This window comes from Nesoenas mayeri (genome assembly GCF_963082525.1).
Source record: "Nesoenas mayeri genome assembly, chromosome: 1".
NCBI classification, from domain to species: domain Eukaryota; kingdom Metazoa; phylum Chordata; class Aves; order Columbiformes; family Columbidae; genus Nesoenas; species Nesoenas mayeri.
In genome coordinates this window covers 72,739,681-72,758,294 of record NC_137541.1, presented here as the reverse complement: position 1 = coordinate 72,758,294, position 18,614 = coordinate 72,739,681, and the positions used below count along the sequence as shown (strand labels likewise).

At 41.1% G+C, this 18,614-nt stretch overlaps 1 protein-coding gene across 3 annotated transcripts in view; it reads right to left on the bottom strand.

Moving 5' to 3' along the window:
• Positions 1 to 295: 295 nt before the first annotated feature.
• Positions 296 to 18,614, bottom strand: part of KIAA0930 — a 92,577-nt gene continuing 74,258 nt past the window's right edge. The window contains exons 5-10 of one of the 3 annotated variants that reach the window (XM_080351928.1): positions 16,248 to 16,349; positions 15,665 to 15,805; positions 13,591 to 13,785; positions 10,940 to 11,102; positions 8,987 to 9,142; positions 296 to 816 (exon numbers count right to left, since the gene is read on the bottom strand). In XM_080351928.1, the coding sequence (XP_080208054.1) occupies positions 638 to 816; positions 8,987 to 9,142; positions 10,940 to 11,102; positions 13,591 to 13,785; positions 15,665 to 15,805; positions 16,248 to 16,349 (936 nt within the window). In that variant the 3' untranslated portion in view covers positions 296 to 637. Of the gene's footprint in view, positions 817 to 4,434; positions 5,117 to 8,986; positions 9,143 to 10,939; positions 11,103 to 13,590; positions 13,786 to 15,664; positions 15,806 to 16,247; positions 16,350 to 18,614 lie in introns of those variants that run through there. The other 2 variants (XM_080351929.1, XM_080351930.1) reach the window with 2 other exon arrangements.

Here is an 18,614-nt window from a genome sequence, read left to right as displayed (position 1 = left end):
AACAGAGTGAAGAGGCTGCTTTGCCTCATGAGGGCCTGTCTGGCAATGCTTACCCTGGCTACCACAGAGTATTTATTATTCTGCTGTTCATTCTTGCCACCAGTAAGAAATACACCAGTAAGAAAGCCACCACTAGGCACAGTAGGAGAGAAAACACTACTAAACAAATTCAGGGTCATTTAAGAGGTCTGTTTATTGGCTGCAGGGTCCGACGCTTTCTGCACTGCTGCCGTACGCAAAGTCAACTCCATTTTTGGTGCACAAAGGTTCTCCTTGCTGTTTGTTCAGAGGGCTCAGTACAGCGCCAGCGTGATTTTCAACCCATCATCTTTTAATCAACACCGATGATCAATGAGGCAAAAAAAAACCCCAAACCATGCAACATGTGTTAGTCTGATAAAATGAGGCGGAGAGTATTTATATATTTACACAGAGAACGTTCAACACTGTAACCTGCTTGCAGCCTTGTATTATCTTGACCAAGCATCCAAACAGCTACATTCTGGTGTAAAACACTCTTTCATTTAAGGTTTGGTGTAAAAGCTACTTATTTCACAATGCCTTTAACTGGATTCTACCGCATCTATTTGTGACACAGAATTCCTACACACCAGCACCACACGCTTTCAGTCATACCTCACGAAACAAGATAAGGCATTCGCAGACATCTGACTGCTGTGATCACCAGAAATCCATTTTCCAGAGCTTTCAGCCATGACCTTAGGAGACCACGAGAGTCTTTCAAACACGAAGGGTGAGTCCGTAGGAGACGGCCAGTTCTTCCGAGAACTATTAACTTGTCATTTCTTGTTGCTGCTACACATAATACAGACAGAATTTAAGACTATTCATTTCTTAAATAAAAATTTGTTCTTAAACCCCGCTGGATAACAACAGGGTTTAGGCACTTCTGAAGATTTTATCTTATATCTATCTTTAATAAGGGGAGGCTTTAGACTACAAAATACGGGGCAAGCAATCATCTGGAAAGGCAAAAAATAATGATTGGAAGAAGCAGGTCGATAGTCTAAAAGCATAGACTGTTTACATGGACTTTCACATCCCCAGTGACCAGATGGGATTCTGTACGTGAGGGCCTGCCAGAAGAAATCTGTCTGGAGAGCCAAGGACTTCGCTGTTTTAATTTAAACTTGGTGTAAGAATAGACTTTGGGAAAACTATTCTACTGTGGAAAGTCAACCCTGCAAACAATTATCTTTTCAGGAAAGGACACCATGTCCAGAAACAAAAAAAACAAGTACCAGGGATCCAGAGCCCAATGTGCTCAAGTCTTGTAAACAATGAAGACCGGGAGTATAAAAAGAAAAGGAACATGAACCCACACAAACCGGATTATCCAAGACAGCTGAAAGACTTGTGGTGTTTCTGAAAACATCGTCTTCTTTAACAAGGACACCTGGAACCCACCTTGTGCTGGCTGGCAATGAGAGAATGCAATTTCACATACATGGTGGTCCCTAAGGTAAAGCAATAATCTGCTAATACAAAATAAGTGATTTAAGATCTTTCTTTAGAAGCAAAGGCTTTTTACTTGTTAAATTGATAGCAGTGAAAAAGCTGTTAAGGGTGAAAAGATTTACATCCTTGCATTTGACATCTATCAATGTGCATCGTCTATGGAGAGGCTCAAGTGGTAAGCCTCCATTTTCAGAGGGAGTGAATGGGCAGAAAGATGGAAAGAGTTAAGTGAATAATGAGGTATGCTGAGATTCTGTAAAGAAATAAAGCTGTTCTGCAAAGCTTCTCAAATTCGTTAACTGAGCTGCATTCTCAAGCATCAACACAACTAAAGAAAACCACCGTGCTCTAACAGTTGAGAGACTGACAGCCACAGCTGTTCCGGCATGCAGAACATGCCAGTTTGTTCCTCAGCAATTATTTAAATGGCCAACAGAGGCTCAAAATGGTTTACTGTTCGGAGCTACAGAATTAAAACTCCTCCAAATTAAAGGGGCGAGAGGTTCCTATTAACATTGCCTTTTATTTTTTGCTGTAGTGCACTAGCATGCAAAGGGCCCAGCTGTACCACCTTGACCCAAGCAAAACTCTTCCCTGTCTGTCTATATGAGGACAACAAATCACAATTTTCAAGGTTTGTTTAAAAGCAGAACAAAACATGGCATTTGTTTTCCACCACCTGAAGACAGAAAGTAGGAACCAGGGGCTATACATGAGAAGTCTAAGTCTGTTGTTTAGGGAGGAATAACTGAGAATCTGGCACATCTATCTGTTTCCAAAAAGCACTATTGACATTCAGTAGACTACCTGACCTCTGTTTTCTATGAATGTCCATCTGGGCACACTTGTAGCCCTTTTCTACTAAAAAAGGTGAGTCTTTAACCTACCTATAGCATATCCACTAGCAAGACACAAGAAATACACTGGCTTTTTTTCAGGACGTTTACATTGCAGCCCTTCAAAAACTACACATCAAAATCCACCCACGTAGATGTAACAAAGCAGATAATACCTTCTGTGTAATAGATTTGGGATCTGAAATATCCTTTCTATAATGTTGCCTTTGTACTAGTGTACTAGTTTGGAATAATTCTTCGTTTGCTCTGAAATCCTATGCAGCAAGATTTGACCGGTCTTTCAGATCACATGAAATTAAGCTACCTAAACCTAATACACGATATCAAGAAAGCATTACAAATCACTGTCGACTGAGAGGTATTCAGGCACCTACCACTTTGGTTCCAATCTGGATACATTTCCTTTTCACATGTGTTATTCCTCTGGCTGTTTGACTGAAAGGTATCAATTGTCACTAGTAGTACGAATATTAATCCTCCCTCCCTTCCCTCCCCAATGAATATTTAAAGGAAAACCGAGCACTGATTTGCCCAGCCCAGCAGTATGTAAGTGTAGAATAAGCAGCATCTTGAAAGGCTTCAGAGTAGGACTGGTCTTCCACCTAAGAGCGGTTTAATTCTCAGCATGAGCGCAGGGGAGAATATTTATAACAACCAACATTAGGCACACAGCCCAGGGATCTCTGGTAAGCACCGAGGCTGCCCAGCGAGTTCCTGGAGAGGGCACTTCAGCTGCTCATTTAGGACTCCACCTCAGGATGCAAGCCCAGGCACCCCAATTACCCGCCTCAGGTTTGACTGTGCAAACACCCTCACACGCACACGGGCACAACCGCACGCTCCCGCGGAGCAAAGTTCAAAGGCTGCAACGTGAAAAGTGACCGTGCTGAGAATGACAAAGCGAACATTTTTCTGATGCTGTTGCAACGCATTGGAAGCAAGCTAAAAACTGGTCAGCCTCCCCCGTCACGCACCTGTGCTGCCCGTGTTAGAAATGCCATCGATCTGCGCAAAGGCGACTGCTGCTAGGCTTAGCCTCTAATGAAAACAAGACCTCCTCACCATGCTGGATTCACCACGCCGCACTGAATGATGAGGTTAGTCTACCTTTATGCTGAAGGGGAGCTATTCACATGGAACCTGGCCTGAGGGAAAAAAAAAAAAGCAGAAAGTCCTATTTGAGAGGTTGTGCCATCATCCTCTCTGTTGAGAGAATAACAACAAAGCACTTTGGGAAAGGCTGAGTATGAGGGAGACTAAGGTCCAGGCTCGGAGCACATGCCATTTGGTTACTGTGCCAACAGCATTAAGTTTAGGTGCTCGGAGTCTGAAAAGTGACAAAAATGGCATCTTTGCTCTCCCTCTGTGCGTGTATTGGAGTCTCACGTGCTGTAAGCGGCACGCTACCCCACCCATTGCTGTGCCAGTCACACAGGCGCAAATAAACTGAAGTATTGACTGGCTCCCATATCAAAACAGTGAACCAGACCGTAGTAGTCTCAGTATTCAACCATTTAGCTTTCAAATGTCAAGGACAGCAGAGTTTGGCTATTTAAAGAAAGCTGCATTTTACCTGTAAACATAAGGCTTTTTTCCTGAGAGCTCCTGACACACCACTTTTCAGACCTCCCACTGTGCAATTTGTAGTCACTTTTCAGAGCAGAATTACATTTCAATCTTCTGTCTTTCAACAAAACTCTCTGCGCTTCAGCACATAACAATACAGAAAAACACCACCAGGAGATGAAGAATCCGGGCAAGCTGCCCAACCATTAATCAGCTCTCATGCCCTCCTTGGCTACAAACTCAAGGACAACTCTACATACCCTGAAGTTCAGTGCACGCAGGAGGGTGTTGGTTATTGGTAAGGTTTTTAGGTTTTGGAGTCCAATTATGGTCTCCTATTTTTCCACTTTGGACTCAAACTTGTATCAGCTCAGCTAACAGAGAGAGATAAGCAGCATTAGTACTGGATATGAACCCTGGCTTTACTATAGCAGCACATTTTAGCCTGCCTTTCACTGGCTCATTTTCTTGGCCAGTTCTTGAGGATGAAAATGTTGCTGTTCTTTGGTAGATACGGATAATCTGTAAGCAGAGTTCACCTGTCCTAACACTGACACATGAACAAACGGGAACATTTTCAGCCTCTTTTAAGCTCTGACCTGACCCGCTGCACGTACCAAAATAGCGACGTACCCTTGTAGCATCTTTTTTCCTTTTCCTCCCACAGTAGGAAATTTTTCTCTCATCCCTTCAATCCCCACACACACACACTCACACACACGTTAAGCCAAACCGACAAGGACAGTGTACGGGCCAGAGTCTATGGAACGACGTTCATTAGTACATCATTATGAAATTCCCAGGTTGTTTCTCTCAAAGAATATAAAGTTTTACACATTTTGTACATATCGTTGGTTTCTCAGTTATATAAAGTAAACACAGTAACAAACTGTCCATGAAGCGTTGACTCGTTTTAAGAACAGCCCCTTCTCGTTTTATCTCGCTGAAAGTCCTCTTCCAGTCAGAAACGCTCGAGCGATGTACTGCAAGTGTGCATATGGTGTGTGACAGCAGAGGAAGGAAGAAAGAGGCACTTTTGATCGGCTGGTATTCTTGGACTTCCCTTTTTCCTGCGGAGGTTTATGTTCTTGACACTAGATGGTAGTGTTAGCACAGAAAACCGCTGTGGTGAGGCACTTGGCAACAAGGCTCCAAGGCAGTGCCCGCTCTCTGCTATGTCATCAGAATTGGTTTCTGCCGCACTTCCAGGATATCTGGGCAAGGCAGAGAGACAAAAAGATATAGAAAACTTAGGATGCTCTTGGAAGGAGCCACAGCATCAGAAAGCACAAAGAACTGGAGATGCAATTGTGGATTGCGGCACAGTCCCCGTTACACCACTAAAGGAATTTAAAACGCAACAAGCACGCAACTTTGACTGTTAACTAAATCCAATTTAATTCCTCCCCAGCTGCATCCCACTTGAGAGGCGGTAAGCCACAAATATATCCCATCACATAGAGATGACAGCTAATCTACTAAATATCATTTATAGCGGAATGAAGCAACAAGTGTCAGATGCAGAATGGCGTAATCTTCCAGATAAACAAGTGGAATTGCCATGACGGGAGATCCCAAGGGGTTTCCCTTTCTTGAAGGGAAAAATACACCATCCTCAAGGCCCCCTAAGGAGACTTTTGGCTCTGAAGATGTGGGCACAAATAATTCAATTGTTTCACCAGTTCTAGAGCCCAAAGCCTACATTTCTGCACTCAGCTGCCACAAAAAACATTTTATTGGCTCCTCAGCTCCATATCATCCAGATGTGACAGAATATGAGCCTATAAAATATCTGTAATAATAACAGGCATCTTTCCAAATGTGGACACTAAACCCAACATACTGGCATAGCAGTACATAGAAATATCTAGAAACCAGGCCGCTATGTCCTTTCCAAGGCTACACAGAGAATAAAGAACACGGGAAAAGGGAGCGCATGCTTAATTAACAGGCTGATCACACACAGCTGCACAAAGAGGATGACGTGAGTAAAAATTGATCCACAGCTCCAAAGGCCTCAAGCCACACTTGTGAAGAGTGAAACACAGCAGAGTGAGTTCAGTGAAGGGCCACAAAGTTGATTAAGGGATTGAAGCATCTGACATACAAGGAGAGGCTGACAGAACTGGGATTATCTAGCATGAAGAGAAGGCTTAGAGCAAAGGAAGTCTTATCAATATGTATGAACTACAGACATTTTAAAATGTACTTCGATGACTATCACTAGGATTTTAATTTCTTAGTACAGGCTTCCTAAACTACCCAAGAGAGATGAGCATCTTTCTCACTTTACCCTGCCCCACGTGTAATGCTCCCGCTTGCTGGAAAGCTGCTGCTGGCGCAAATGCATTAATTACAAACGGGCACTAGAAATGGGCTCCACCTGATGTGCCAGAGCTAAAGCAAACATGGGTAGTGAAAAACTGGAGATTAAAATTCTGCCTTACAGCCCAGACATTTCATGTCCTATTTCTGTGCATCTCAATATATACACCAACTCCTGCAACTGTATGTTAAACAAATTAAATCCGAAAAAGGATGTTCAAGCTCAAAGCAAATATTTGAGCATGGAGGCATTTACGCCACCCACTTGAGTGAATACTAAATGCCAGCAGGAACAATACATCTTCTGTGAAGTTCAAAATGCGTGTGGTGGGAGAATGAGTGAGCTTGAAAACACCAGCTAACTAGCTGTAAGATTATGAACACAATTATCATAAGGAGTAATTATGGTTTTTACTGAAACATTGTTCAAAATCCACCCTTAATTACTGAGGATCAATTTTTACTGGAATCCATAATTTCTTCTAAATTGAAATCAATCCCTACGTGCAGTGAAGGGGCAAAAGTAGAAATACCTCTTTGCTAAGTGTAATTTCCACCTCTACCTTACCGGCTACAATTTCCTTCTCTGTAGAGTAAGAGCCAGTGTACCTTTGCAACAGGCTCTGAGTTCTCAGCCTGCAGTGAGAAGACTGCAGCTATCACTATTGCACTAGCATCGTAAAACTGATGACATTAATACCCATACTATCTTCTCATGTCTTTCAGCAGCAGATTAACCTGTTTAACAAGAGATTTCCCAGCTCCTCTCCTCTTAGCTACCTCTCAGGAAAAGTCTGCAAATAACCATTGTGTAACAGATCGGTTTTGTTTTCAGCTGTGTTCTCTTTTTAGACCCAGACAAGAAAAAGCAGGCACTAATCAAAAGCTCACGGTCCAGACAAACCTACTCAGAACTCACCCGAGCTGCAGGATGGGAAGAGAAGGAAACAGATTAAATTCTTAGAGGAGTTACTAGCTATAAGGATCTCCCAAGGACAGAGATAGGACTTTACATGGTCCTGGGATCACGGCTTTATTCTGGTCTAGATTGTGGAGTTGAGCAATACCTTTGCCTAAGAAACTACTGTGCAGCTGGATCAAACTTTCTTTCTGCCCACAATGGTCAATGACGAAATATTTCAAGGCTTCACTTCAGAAGAATGAAGAGAATGGACAGTAACACTAGTAATGCCCATATGAAAGAAACTTCCACTGCGCTTAGATAGGGAGCCCTTAATTGCTGCTGCTTTCTCAGTTTTCAGATGTAACTCAAGAGTCCTGTGGGCACCCCCATACTGCAAGCTGTATCCCTAAAAGACTGGCAGGCTCGCTGATGGATAGATTTCAAACAGACCAGCTGTTTTTCTCTAGTCCACCTATATTTGTAGGCTGATGAGTTATCTGGATGAAAAGTCAGAATTTCAGCACTGCCTGTAGATTTTAAAACCCAAATTATTGTGCTATCCTAGCCCAGCTGAACAAATGCAGAGTTGTCTGTCATCAAGGTAGTAATTGGCACGGTTAGACCAACAACATGGGGAACTCTGATTATTCATGGTAGAACACACAAGCATTACTATGTCTAGCTGAAGACAGACTATGGGCATCAGTCTGAACACTCTGATCAGTCCAAGCAGCTTACATGGTGTGCTGGTTTGACTGAAAATGGGTTAATTTTCTTCATGCAGTTAGAAACCCTTATTTTCTGCACAGAGTTAATGTTTTTAATTGCTCTGGTCTGAGAGCCAAGGACACTCTGAGCGCTCTGCCCACAGGTGTGAGGCATCAAGAAGGGGGGCATGAAGGGGCAGAGCTTGACTGACACCCAGACTGATCAATGAGAGTATTGCATCCCATTAGCATCATGCTCCAGATTTAAGTGTGGGGCCTTCTGGTTGGCTCTTCTGCTTTCTCTTGCTAATGAGCCAGGGGAGTTCAGTCAGGACGTTTAGCTCAGCCTTTTGCCATCCTGAAAAGGCCTCTGGGCTTTTCTGCCTTTTTCCTCTCTTTTTTTCTCTCTGGGATTGGTTTTAGGACCAGGTGTGGCTTGCTGGGACTGGCTGCTCAGTTGTGGACAGAGTTCACGAGGAATTGCCTTGAGTATCTTTCATTTCTATTATATTTTTTTTTATATATATATATATATATAAAATTACTAGTAGTGTATTAGCATTTTATTATTTTATTAAACTGTGTTTATCTCAATCCAAGTTTCTCCCTTCCCTTTTGATTCTTCCCCTTGTTGGGGGGCTTAGGGGAGGGGATGAGTGAGCAGCTATCCTGGTTGTATTGCCAGCTCGGGTTAAACCACGACACATGGAAACGAGATCTAAGAGTCCAAACTGACAAAGAAGGTCACTCCAAACTCCAGAGCTGCCTTTCTGTTACCCTCTCAGTCACAGGTCTCTGCTACAACTACTGCTGTCAGTGGCTCACATGGGTTCATGGGCTCACAATGAGTTGCCTTGCACCCCTGAGATGGACGAAGCTTGAATTCCAGTATTAAAGGAACTAGTGTTCTTCTGGAAGTTTGTTACAACATTTTACCGACTTGTTTGAATTGTCACCGAGCAAAACTGGCCCAAAGCCAGACAAAAAGGTTGCCACCATTCCACTTGTTCCTACGCATTTGCTGCTACAGTATTTTCCCTACAGAGAAATACTCGTTCCTCTGTCTTAACAGTGAAATACCACAATGCAGAAGGCTGTCTTGGAATCAAAGGATGCCCTGTTTATGAATAATACAAATTAACATGTACCTGTTAAAATTCGATGCAATGGCAAAGTGACGTAAGTTAAGTGTGCATAGAGTAGAAAGTTTTCATCTGTTCTGTTCAGCTTCAGCCAGGAGCCCACCAGAGACCGTCCTGTTCCAGATAAGGACCGCGACCTCAGATTTGTTGCATTGTGCAGATCTGTAAAGGTAGAAAACAGTAAGGTTAGAGTCATTATGCTTCCTGCATTTTACTGGAAGACCCAATGAAAGCTTCTGAAAGTCAAAAAAAAGAAAAGCCTACTAGTCATTGTCTAGAGAAATCACATGCAGGTCACTATTATTAGTATTTTTTTTTTAATCACTCAGATCTTGCCTAGCAGAGCATTTACATTGAAATTAATGAATTATATCAGCAGCTGGCAGCAGTGGTAAACCATTATTCTACAAAAACCCATCAGTAGGTGAACTGAAGTCAGCTTTCCCACTCATGATATGAAAATTCACCACTGCAGTTCCTGAGCAAACACTGGTAGGACACTCAGGTTTCTGGAATTTGTAAGAAAATCTCATTTTAGTTACTTCTCCATGTAGAAATCTCACATTGGAATAAATTCAGCTTCCTAGCATAAGCTGTTAAAATAGTTCTCTATTTATTTTTAGGACCAGAAACAGTAAGGTCAAAGCATTTTTAAGTGAAACCACACTTCCTGGTATTTCATATGCGTGCTATGAAATGTCTGGAAAACCTGGAATTTGTTCACTTCTGTAAATAGGTTAGAAGGAAGACAAAATGAAAATAATAAGAATGTTCATCATTATGATTAAGTATGCTAGGATCAGACCCTGCAAAACAATACTGAGCAGACACTACCAACACCCATGGGGGGTGCTGGATAAATGTCTTGAACTCCATTCTACCCTGTGCAGCCTCCAGGAGAAAGATATCAAAAGCAAGACTCCACCTGGGAAAGCTGCCCTTCTCCCACACTGCATAGTAACTGACCCAAGCCCTACTCCTTGCCTAGTAAAACACGCTAAAACACCTCTCATTTGAAGTAACAGATGCTTTGACTAGGCAAATTAAGGAGAAAGTGATGAGGAAAGGTTTGTGCTGAAGGAACCCTGAGTTAGTTACAACCAGTATAAGTTGCACAAAATTTGAATTAAAATTTATCAATTAAGCTTGCTTTCTAATGTGCAATTTCTCATTAGCTAAGCTGCTCCAGTACCACTAATGGGCAATACCTTCGCTACTACAAACCGAACTTGTGATCTGGAAATTACCTTTGTGTTATCTATTAGCATGCCAACAGATACTTAAGGTTTTTTTGGCTTTTCTACAAAATTGTTTTTAATCATATTAGAAGCAGTTTCGACTTTGACACTTTCAAGTTTCCCACCTTACAAAACTGCAATATGGTCAGATTGATACACTATATTCTGAATCAGACTCATTTTTTTATGTTGATGCTCGTCTCATATTGAGTAACTAGAATTCAAAGGAAGAGTTCCACAAGGCGTTAAACCATTATATAAACAAATTTGTTAGGTTTTCTTTTTAGAGGGTTCAGAACTGATTCAAAGCCAGTTGAAGTAAATACCTTTTCACCAACTTTCCCCAGCTCTGGATCGAATCAGGGAATTCAAAGAACTTGCCCATGAGAGCACGCTCTACCCCACTACACTGTGACTACTGGGAGAACTCCACCTGAGAGTGTGGTATCTCTGACATGGGGAGGATCTTTCCTGCTCAAGTTGCACTCAAATGGGTTTATATAAAAGGGGAGGTAAGCTTTAAGTACACATAGGAATTATTTTTCTCCAGTCTTCAAAAAGATGCTAAGCCTGTGAACAACCCCATTTTCAGAGTGGCATGGCATTGCGCTTTCTGTGGAGCTCGTTTTTTTCACACTGCAAATGTTTTGGAAAATCCAGCATTAGGATCCCTCTGTGCCCTCTCCAGACAAGTCTGTTCAGCTGATGTTACTTCTCTCACCTCCACCATCATCATCTCTGAAGAATTCCTCACTGTCATTTGCTGAGTGGGATTTTTTCATCTCAGCAATTCGATTTCGTGGCACTTTTCTCTTGAGGGATGGGGAGAAAAAAGACGGGCGATTGTTGCGTTCTGGGGTTGGCGGTGTGCTGAAAGAAGTGACCTGAAAGGGGAACAGAGGAAATGCTAGAAAAAGTTTTGTTTAAAAAGTTCTGTGCTTCTAGTAAGAAATAATCAGTCTCAATTACATGCCTTAAGGCTGTCACATGCATAAAAATCAGAATCACGACTGGTGCCTAGCTGTAAGTTTCATCAGAGTGGCCGGAGAATGTCAATCATAGTCATCTCAGCTTCAAGACAATCATCAAGATGAAAATATTTTGATATATCATCTCTCTCAATGGTTAAGTGAATAATGAAAAACCTCTCTCCTCAGCTGATCACTTTTAACAAGGATTTATAGTCATACAAAGGAACAAGATTAATAATTTAGGCACCAAGAATGACAATCTCATTTTTGCATGTTGAAATTCAGAAGACTTAATAGCCTAAGAATCCATTGGACTGGACATGCTAAAATTGTGCATCTTCATTTCTTTGGCAAACACAGAGCAGCAGTTTCCCTGCTTAGAAGGATGCCAAACGGGATCACTGTGGAAGGTCACAGTGTCTCTGCCAAGCAGGGTCACATGGCAATTACTTAACCCAAGATGCTAACACAAAAGTGAAGGCAATGTACTGAAAGCAATGTGCAAAAAAAAAATCAAGACAATTAAATTAAACAGTATTCCCTGAAAACAAAACAAACCATTTCAGAACATATATGAGGCCTTGGTACTTATTTTAAAAATGTTCTTTAAGCTCCAACGATTGTTTGCTGCTACCCTTATCTACAGTCATGCTGAATAAAGCTATAGCTAGATGAAAAGTTAAATGTATTCACGAAGTGTTAATGTCTACATCTTATTATTTGCAGTCTCTCAGAGAAAGCAAAAGTAACTACAAATCTACATATGTAGATTATATTTCAACACAGGATGGAGAAAAACAAGCTGAGATGCCCCTTATGTTTTAGTTAGTCTAAGTGACAACAAGCAGAAGAATATAATTGTCTATGGCGAAATACAGGTTAGAGATGAAACTATAGAGACACTCCTCCTTCAGAACATTATGTGCTCTCCAGTAAACCACAATTATAGTCAACCATCCCGATTTCAGAAAGAATGGAAATGCAGTGCTTATGTATCGGTTTTGCTAGAAATATTTTAATAGTTTCATTTCAAATAAAAAAATAGGGATAACTTCTATCTCATCCTTCCTTCTTCACACAGTTAATTCAACAATCCCATGAGTCTCCCTCAGATGACAGCTGATATTGCTCATATCTGTCCATACAAGTAAGGAGGGAGGTGATTTGTGAGCAAGGATGACAGCCAGGTTGGTATTGCACTGCAGAAGCACTCTGTCGTCTCTCTATCATTAACACTAAAAAAAACAGAAGTAGAAGCATTGTGCCACCCAACTGATCCTCTCTTTAGTACACTTGATCTGTAATTTGTGCTTGTCTGTATTTTTAATTCTGTAGCCATTTCATATCACACCTGGATGGCAAACCAGAAACACACAAATCACTGTTAAAACCATTAGCAAAAAGCAATGATCACACATTATCAAATCTATTTTGACATGTTCCAGTTGACATTTGAAGTCTTGGAGCCAAAAGATCAGGAAGTCCTTCCAGGCCTGATTTCTCCAGGTTGTATCTCTATTGTAGAGAGCAAGCACATCCAGTTAATGAGCTGTGTGTTGGGAGCTCATTTGCCTTTTAGGAAGCCAGAAATAAAAACCAAAAACTCCACCATACAAATAAACAAACCAACCCAACACACATATTGCATGGAGACCTTTAGAAGCAGTCCTGTAAACCTTTAAACTACACAGGTTAGCTCTGTTACACGGGAAACCAGACTAGAATTCATCAGGAACTACCCAGCCCAGGTCAGGACACACCTGTACAGCTATTTTGAAGATGAGTTGCCAAATCCCCATTAACTAGGTAAAATGCCTTAATGGAAAATAAGGCTTAGGCCTGAATAAGGGCGAAATCAGCATCTACGGACTGATTCTACTGTTATTTTACTGTACCTGTGTTAAAATTAAACATATGACTAATATGGTACTGCATCTAGATCTATAACTTTTGTTTCAATATTATATGAGCTTCACATTGGCAGCATTCATCTGTGGCAGTATCTCCTAACAGTACCTTTTCCTGTGAGAGTCAGCAAGGAATCTACATAATACAAAAATTCCATGTTTCTAGGTAAATCCCATCTTGTACAGAAATGGAATCTAATAATTTTCATAGGAAACCAGCAGAATCGTCCTTTTCCTTGGCATCAACATTGCTCCTGTTTCAACAAAACACTCCTCCAGAGTATGAATCATCCAGTCATCTCTGTATTCAGTATTTGGTCAAGGGAAACTGCTAAAAATACATCTGCATATACTGAGTATGTTCAAAATACACACAGGCAAACTTAAGTTCAAAACTGTGATGTGAGTTAATCCCAGCTTTGGTCCATCTACTGGCTTTGGAACAAAACATGTTCATGCTTAACCTCAAGTCAGAATTTCTGTCTGCTACTTACTCTCTCGTGCACTGGTGAGTCTGGATTTGAATCTTCTTCTGTTCCATACGGTGAAGTGTCACCAGTAGAAACTCTACTCACTGCCATCTCTGCATGTCCTTTGCCTTGGGGTCCTTTCATCCGCACAAACTCCATGTTGTTATACTTATAAAAGCCAAAAGACATTCTTTGAGCCATCTTAGCTGCAACACTCACCTACAATGCATCAAGATGAGAGAAAACCATGTAATATCACCCTGATATTAAAAAAAAATAATAATCTCTGAAAGCATTTATCTAAGCCAAAAACATAGTGGATAATCATAATTACTGTCAATCCTAAGAAGCATTTTAAGCCACAATGTGAAGTGATCTCCAAAAGGGAAGCAATTTTACAGATAGAAAAACAGTGGCTCAGAGAGGAATCAACTCCTTCAGCTATCCAAAAGGCAGAGTTACTCAATGGCACACCGAGATAAAACAAAAGGTTTTTATCTGGATCCACACAACGTGGCACACCAAAGCACAAGCAGGCACGTGCACAACCCCACGCAGCCTGTGCAGGGACACTTGTTAGAGTCCAAAAAGCAAGAGACGCACACCAGATGCTTCAAACCAGCAAAGCGCACTGCACAGTTCTGGTACTACTTCGTGGCAATCAATCGGGACATGTGTGTGCCCACACTGTCAAGGCCAAAGCATAAAGAACCAGCCTCCATGCACAACTGACCTGCGTCGCATCGCTCACCGCAAAACCCTGACAGCTTTTGAACCCTCTCAGACAGACAGAAGGGCTCAATTTTCCAGTTAACACAACTGAACTGAAAACTGAACTGAGAACTGAAAAAAGGAACAGACCAATATGAAAACAGTCATGGTTTTGCCAAGTGAAGTAAGTAGGACTTATCCGTAAGTTTAAGTGGTTTATCACAACTTTCAGCAGTTTATTGCCTGAAAGGGCCAGGATGCTCATCATGTAACACAACTCATATTATACTAAGAATTAATACAGACACAACTGGAATCAAGTAACCATCAAAAAGCACAGATAGACTGCTTCTGTTCTGTTAAAAGAATGGTCAAATTTCAAGTTTTGCCTTCAACCATAATTGAGTATTTGAAGAGCTAATAATTTTATTTAATCTAACAAAACAATGTAAAGTAGCTGTGTGGTCAAACAGGACATTCCTAGGCTACGAGGTGACTTTACCACATCAAATCTTGTCTTTCCACTGCAGGGCTTTTAAGTTGTCTTCAGTGATTCTACATTCCCATGTATTTTAATTACCCACTTGCTGACTGTGTGAGGCCGTAAGATGATGGTGTGACAGATAAACAATTTCAGTTTCATATTCTCTCACAAAACTTCTAGAAGAGTATATTTACTCACATTTAAAACAGGGAAAAGTGGAATTAATTCAGAACCTCTCCTGACATGGGTAGGAACAAAGGGAAATTAAATTTACAGTCACAGTAGATATTGCCAGGATTATTTTTGTTTGTCCCTTAAAAATCTCTCAGGACTCTCTTCATAACCAACTCTTTGAGAAGTTTATTGGCTCTTGCACCCTCTTGACTTCCACGCTAAGTACTGAATTGGAAGCTGAAAGCACTGGCATTCCATGCTTCTGTAGGAAAGCAAAGAAAGCTTGTTTCTGTGGCAGTAAAACTACAGTGGTCTTTTGAAATAGTTGTGAGTACCAAACACTCTAAAGAAAAAGAAGTTTTACATATAGCAAGGTAGTCATCAGAAGTTAAGATCTCCCTGCAAAACATGTCTTCTCTGAAGCAACTAGAAGTATCTACAAGCTTTCAAGAAAATGGACTCCCAGAACTCTGCTATTCAGATCCATTCCTGTGTCACACTCTTCACTACTTAACAACTTCACTCCTTTTTGCAAACACGAGAGTAATGTATCCTGATCTAAATACCCCCAGCTGTCTGCCAAAAGTATTAGCTTTCAGGTAACTTTCAAAGCCAAAAAAGACAGACCATGATGCAGATGGTCCAAAAGCTAACAGCCTCAGCAGCAAAGAAAAACTGCGGTCAGAGTATCATTGTTGCAAAGGACACTGTCTTTCCGAAGCATCTTACCCTGTTGTCATAGACCTTCTTGAGTGCTTCATAGCGAATGGAGCCCTGAAAAATCACCCCTTGGAAAGTGTTGCTTTTGTCACTGGCCACCAGCTCCACACAGACCATTTCTCCTTCTCCCACAGTCATGTCACTGAAAACCTGCCAAAGATGCAAGATGAAACATTTCAAGGCAAATTGCAGGTGTTAAAGTTCAAATACATTCAGATTCCTATGATTCTCCTTGGGCCCAAGGCAGTTTCAATGCAAATGGCAGGAAGCCAGGGAGCTAGCTGTAAGCTCCACTCCAGGCCCTCAGAAAACCAGACTTCAGGCAGCTCCCACTGTAGATCATGTGTCAAGAACAAGCAGCTCTCACATCAGCCTGTCTTGCTCTAGCCCATCCTAAAGATGGACACCAAAACCCAGCTTTAAGCTCAGATTTCAAACGTTAAAGGAATAGTATGGTCAAATAAAACAAAAACTAATGGAAGATAACCCTCAAATTAGCCAAGAATATGTGTTCAAGAGGTACAAGAAAACAGCTAATCAGGACATAAGACTAGAATAGGACAAAACTTTGCTACTGCAACAAGGAACTCACCTCTTCAAAACTGTCAATCATGAAGAATATGTTTGGATAGCTGATCTTTGACTCCTCTCCTTTACTGTCCATTGGGTGTTTGCTAGGAGATGCAAACACTTGCTGAAAAAGATATGGGAAAAAAACAAAACCAAACCAAAACAAAACAAAACAAACATCTTGTCAGTTAAATGTACTCAGGAATGGACACACTGAATACAAGGCAAGCAACAGCAAAACAGCACAGTCCAATGCTGCTCAGTCAGCCAACATTTTCACTTACACTAGAGATGCTGGACATCCTGCAGGCAAAGCTGAGCTGGTTTTTGATTACGGCCTGGTTTGCAATAATGACACTTGTGAAATCCTTGAGTTTTCACATGCAAGTTATCAAATACTAGTTGCTCCACAATAAACGTCCCTGTGCGTGCCTGACCTCTCACCATCCTATGGCACAGCTAAGGTATATTTTCATCAGCAGAGAAAACCACCTTGAGCTGCCTTTAAGTTACTGCAATGCGCCGCAAAGGAAAAGCACACACAGCAAGAAAGTTACCACAGAGTAGCTGACTTAACACTATTTGCTTGTACAGTTAATTTCATTGTTATTGTTTGCTTAGTGTCACAATAAGATCAACATCACTCAGTAATGGGAAGCATGGCCCTCAGGAGGACAAGTGCTTGATTTCTTATCTTCCTCTTCTGCTTCTGTTTCTTTCTCTATTCACTGTGCTTCCTCTTGCATGTTTCTCTCTCTGAAACAGTTTCTGAACTCCTTTGGTCTCTTCACTCCCAAAATCCTATGTTTAAATAGCTAAAGGCTTTAGATTTTATGATTCCAATGAGATTAACGAGCAGGTAAAGAGGGAGAAGAATTCATACCACGTAGCTTGCTTTGCTTCTACCTTTGTTTACAAACAAAGCTTTGAATTAAAGAAGCCTGTCAAATCTTAGCCCACTGGGAATGTGTTGAAAGCTCTGAATCTGCCTGGATTGTCAGGCTTGTGATACTCTTGCTACAAACTATTCAACACAAAACATGACGAAGGGTAGGATTTTAGATATTCTCGAGATGGTTGATTTCCTTATTTGTACTTATGAAGCCTACATGCATGTTTAAATACAGATAATTAAAAAGAAAGGTCGCTTTATGACAAGAAACAGCATTAGAAAGTAACAGGACTCCTCAAAAATGACACTTGCACCAGCACTTGAAATAAGAACATCCTCCAGGCGTCTTTGTTCTCATGCTATCCAATGTAAAGCAAAAAAAAATCCAAACTCATTTCCAGACAGACACATGTGGTGAAAACACAGTTTGTAGAGGTCTCATTGTCAAGCCAGCAGATAATCAATGCAGTCCAAAAATAAATGTAGGGGAACGTCAGCCTTTTTTACACTGGTTTCGTGCCTTAGGTACTCTACTGGTATGAACACAGTAGCTTTGTCCTAAGTCTGGAGTAGAGCAGCAAGTCCTTTGCCTGAATAGGGCTTCTACCTATTTAATATCTGGCTGCACACTGGCAGCATAATTTACACTTTCTAAAGCAAGAACCATAAGGGCAAGTAACATAGATGCAAAAAAGTTGGCTTCTGTTCATTTAAAACTAAGAGCCTCAATGGTGTATGTTACAATGAAATGTCCTACTGCAAATATGCTTTCCATTGTATATGGAATTGCTTTTTCTCTCCACAGATCAACTTCATGACGTTGAAATGTTACTAATACGTACAGGAAAGTCCTAATGTGTGCTGAGTTTCTCCTAGAAAAGGGAGACAAAGAAAAATTTATACACAGTCCCACAGTAGGAGCCTCTAGGAAGGAGGAACAGAAAATCTCATCCTCATTTTGAACGCTGCTCACATGCAGAGAGGGCAGGTCCCGCACCCTCATCTTCCTAGTTTTCAAGTCTGCAAGTAATATTTACAGATTTTTCTCAAAAGAATTTTGCAGAAGTTAACTGGGGGTGTAATTTGGACTAGTAAAGAGTGAAAAAAGCAATGAGAAATAAAAGGCCTAAATCAGTGGTGTAATGTGATGTCTCAACAGCAGCAGAAGGGAATTATGTGCCTAATTAATGCAAATTACAACTACAATAATCGGCATTGCTAGTTTTGTTTGTAGGCAAAGCAACAATCATTTAAAAATGGTAAAACAAAATTAAAGGATTAAAGAGCATTGGTTTATTTTAGGAAAAGCCACAAAAACAGCTGAATGAGCTAAAGGAATGGAAATGTCTGGGAAAAACAGCCTTTTAAAGGCAACAAGAGCCTTTTCACAGTACCACAGTATGTTTCGGATTGGAAGAGACTCCACAACTTCCCTGGGCAGCCTGTTCCAGTGCTCTGGCACCCTCACTGAGAAGAAGTTTCTTCTCAAATTTAAGT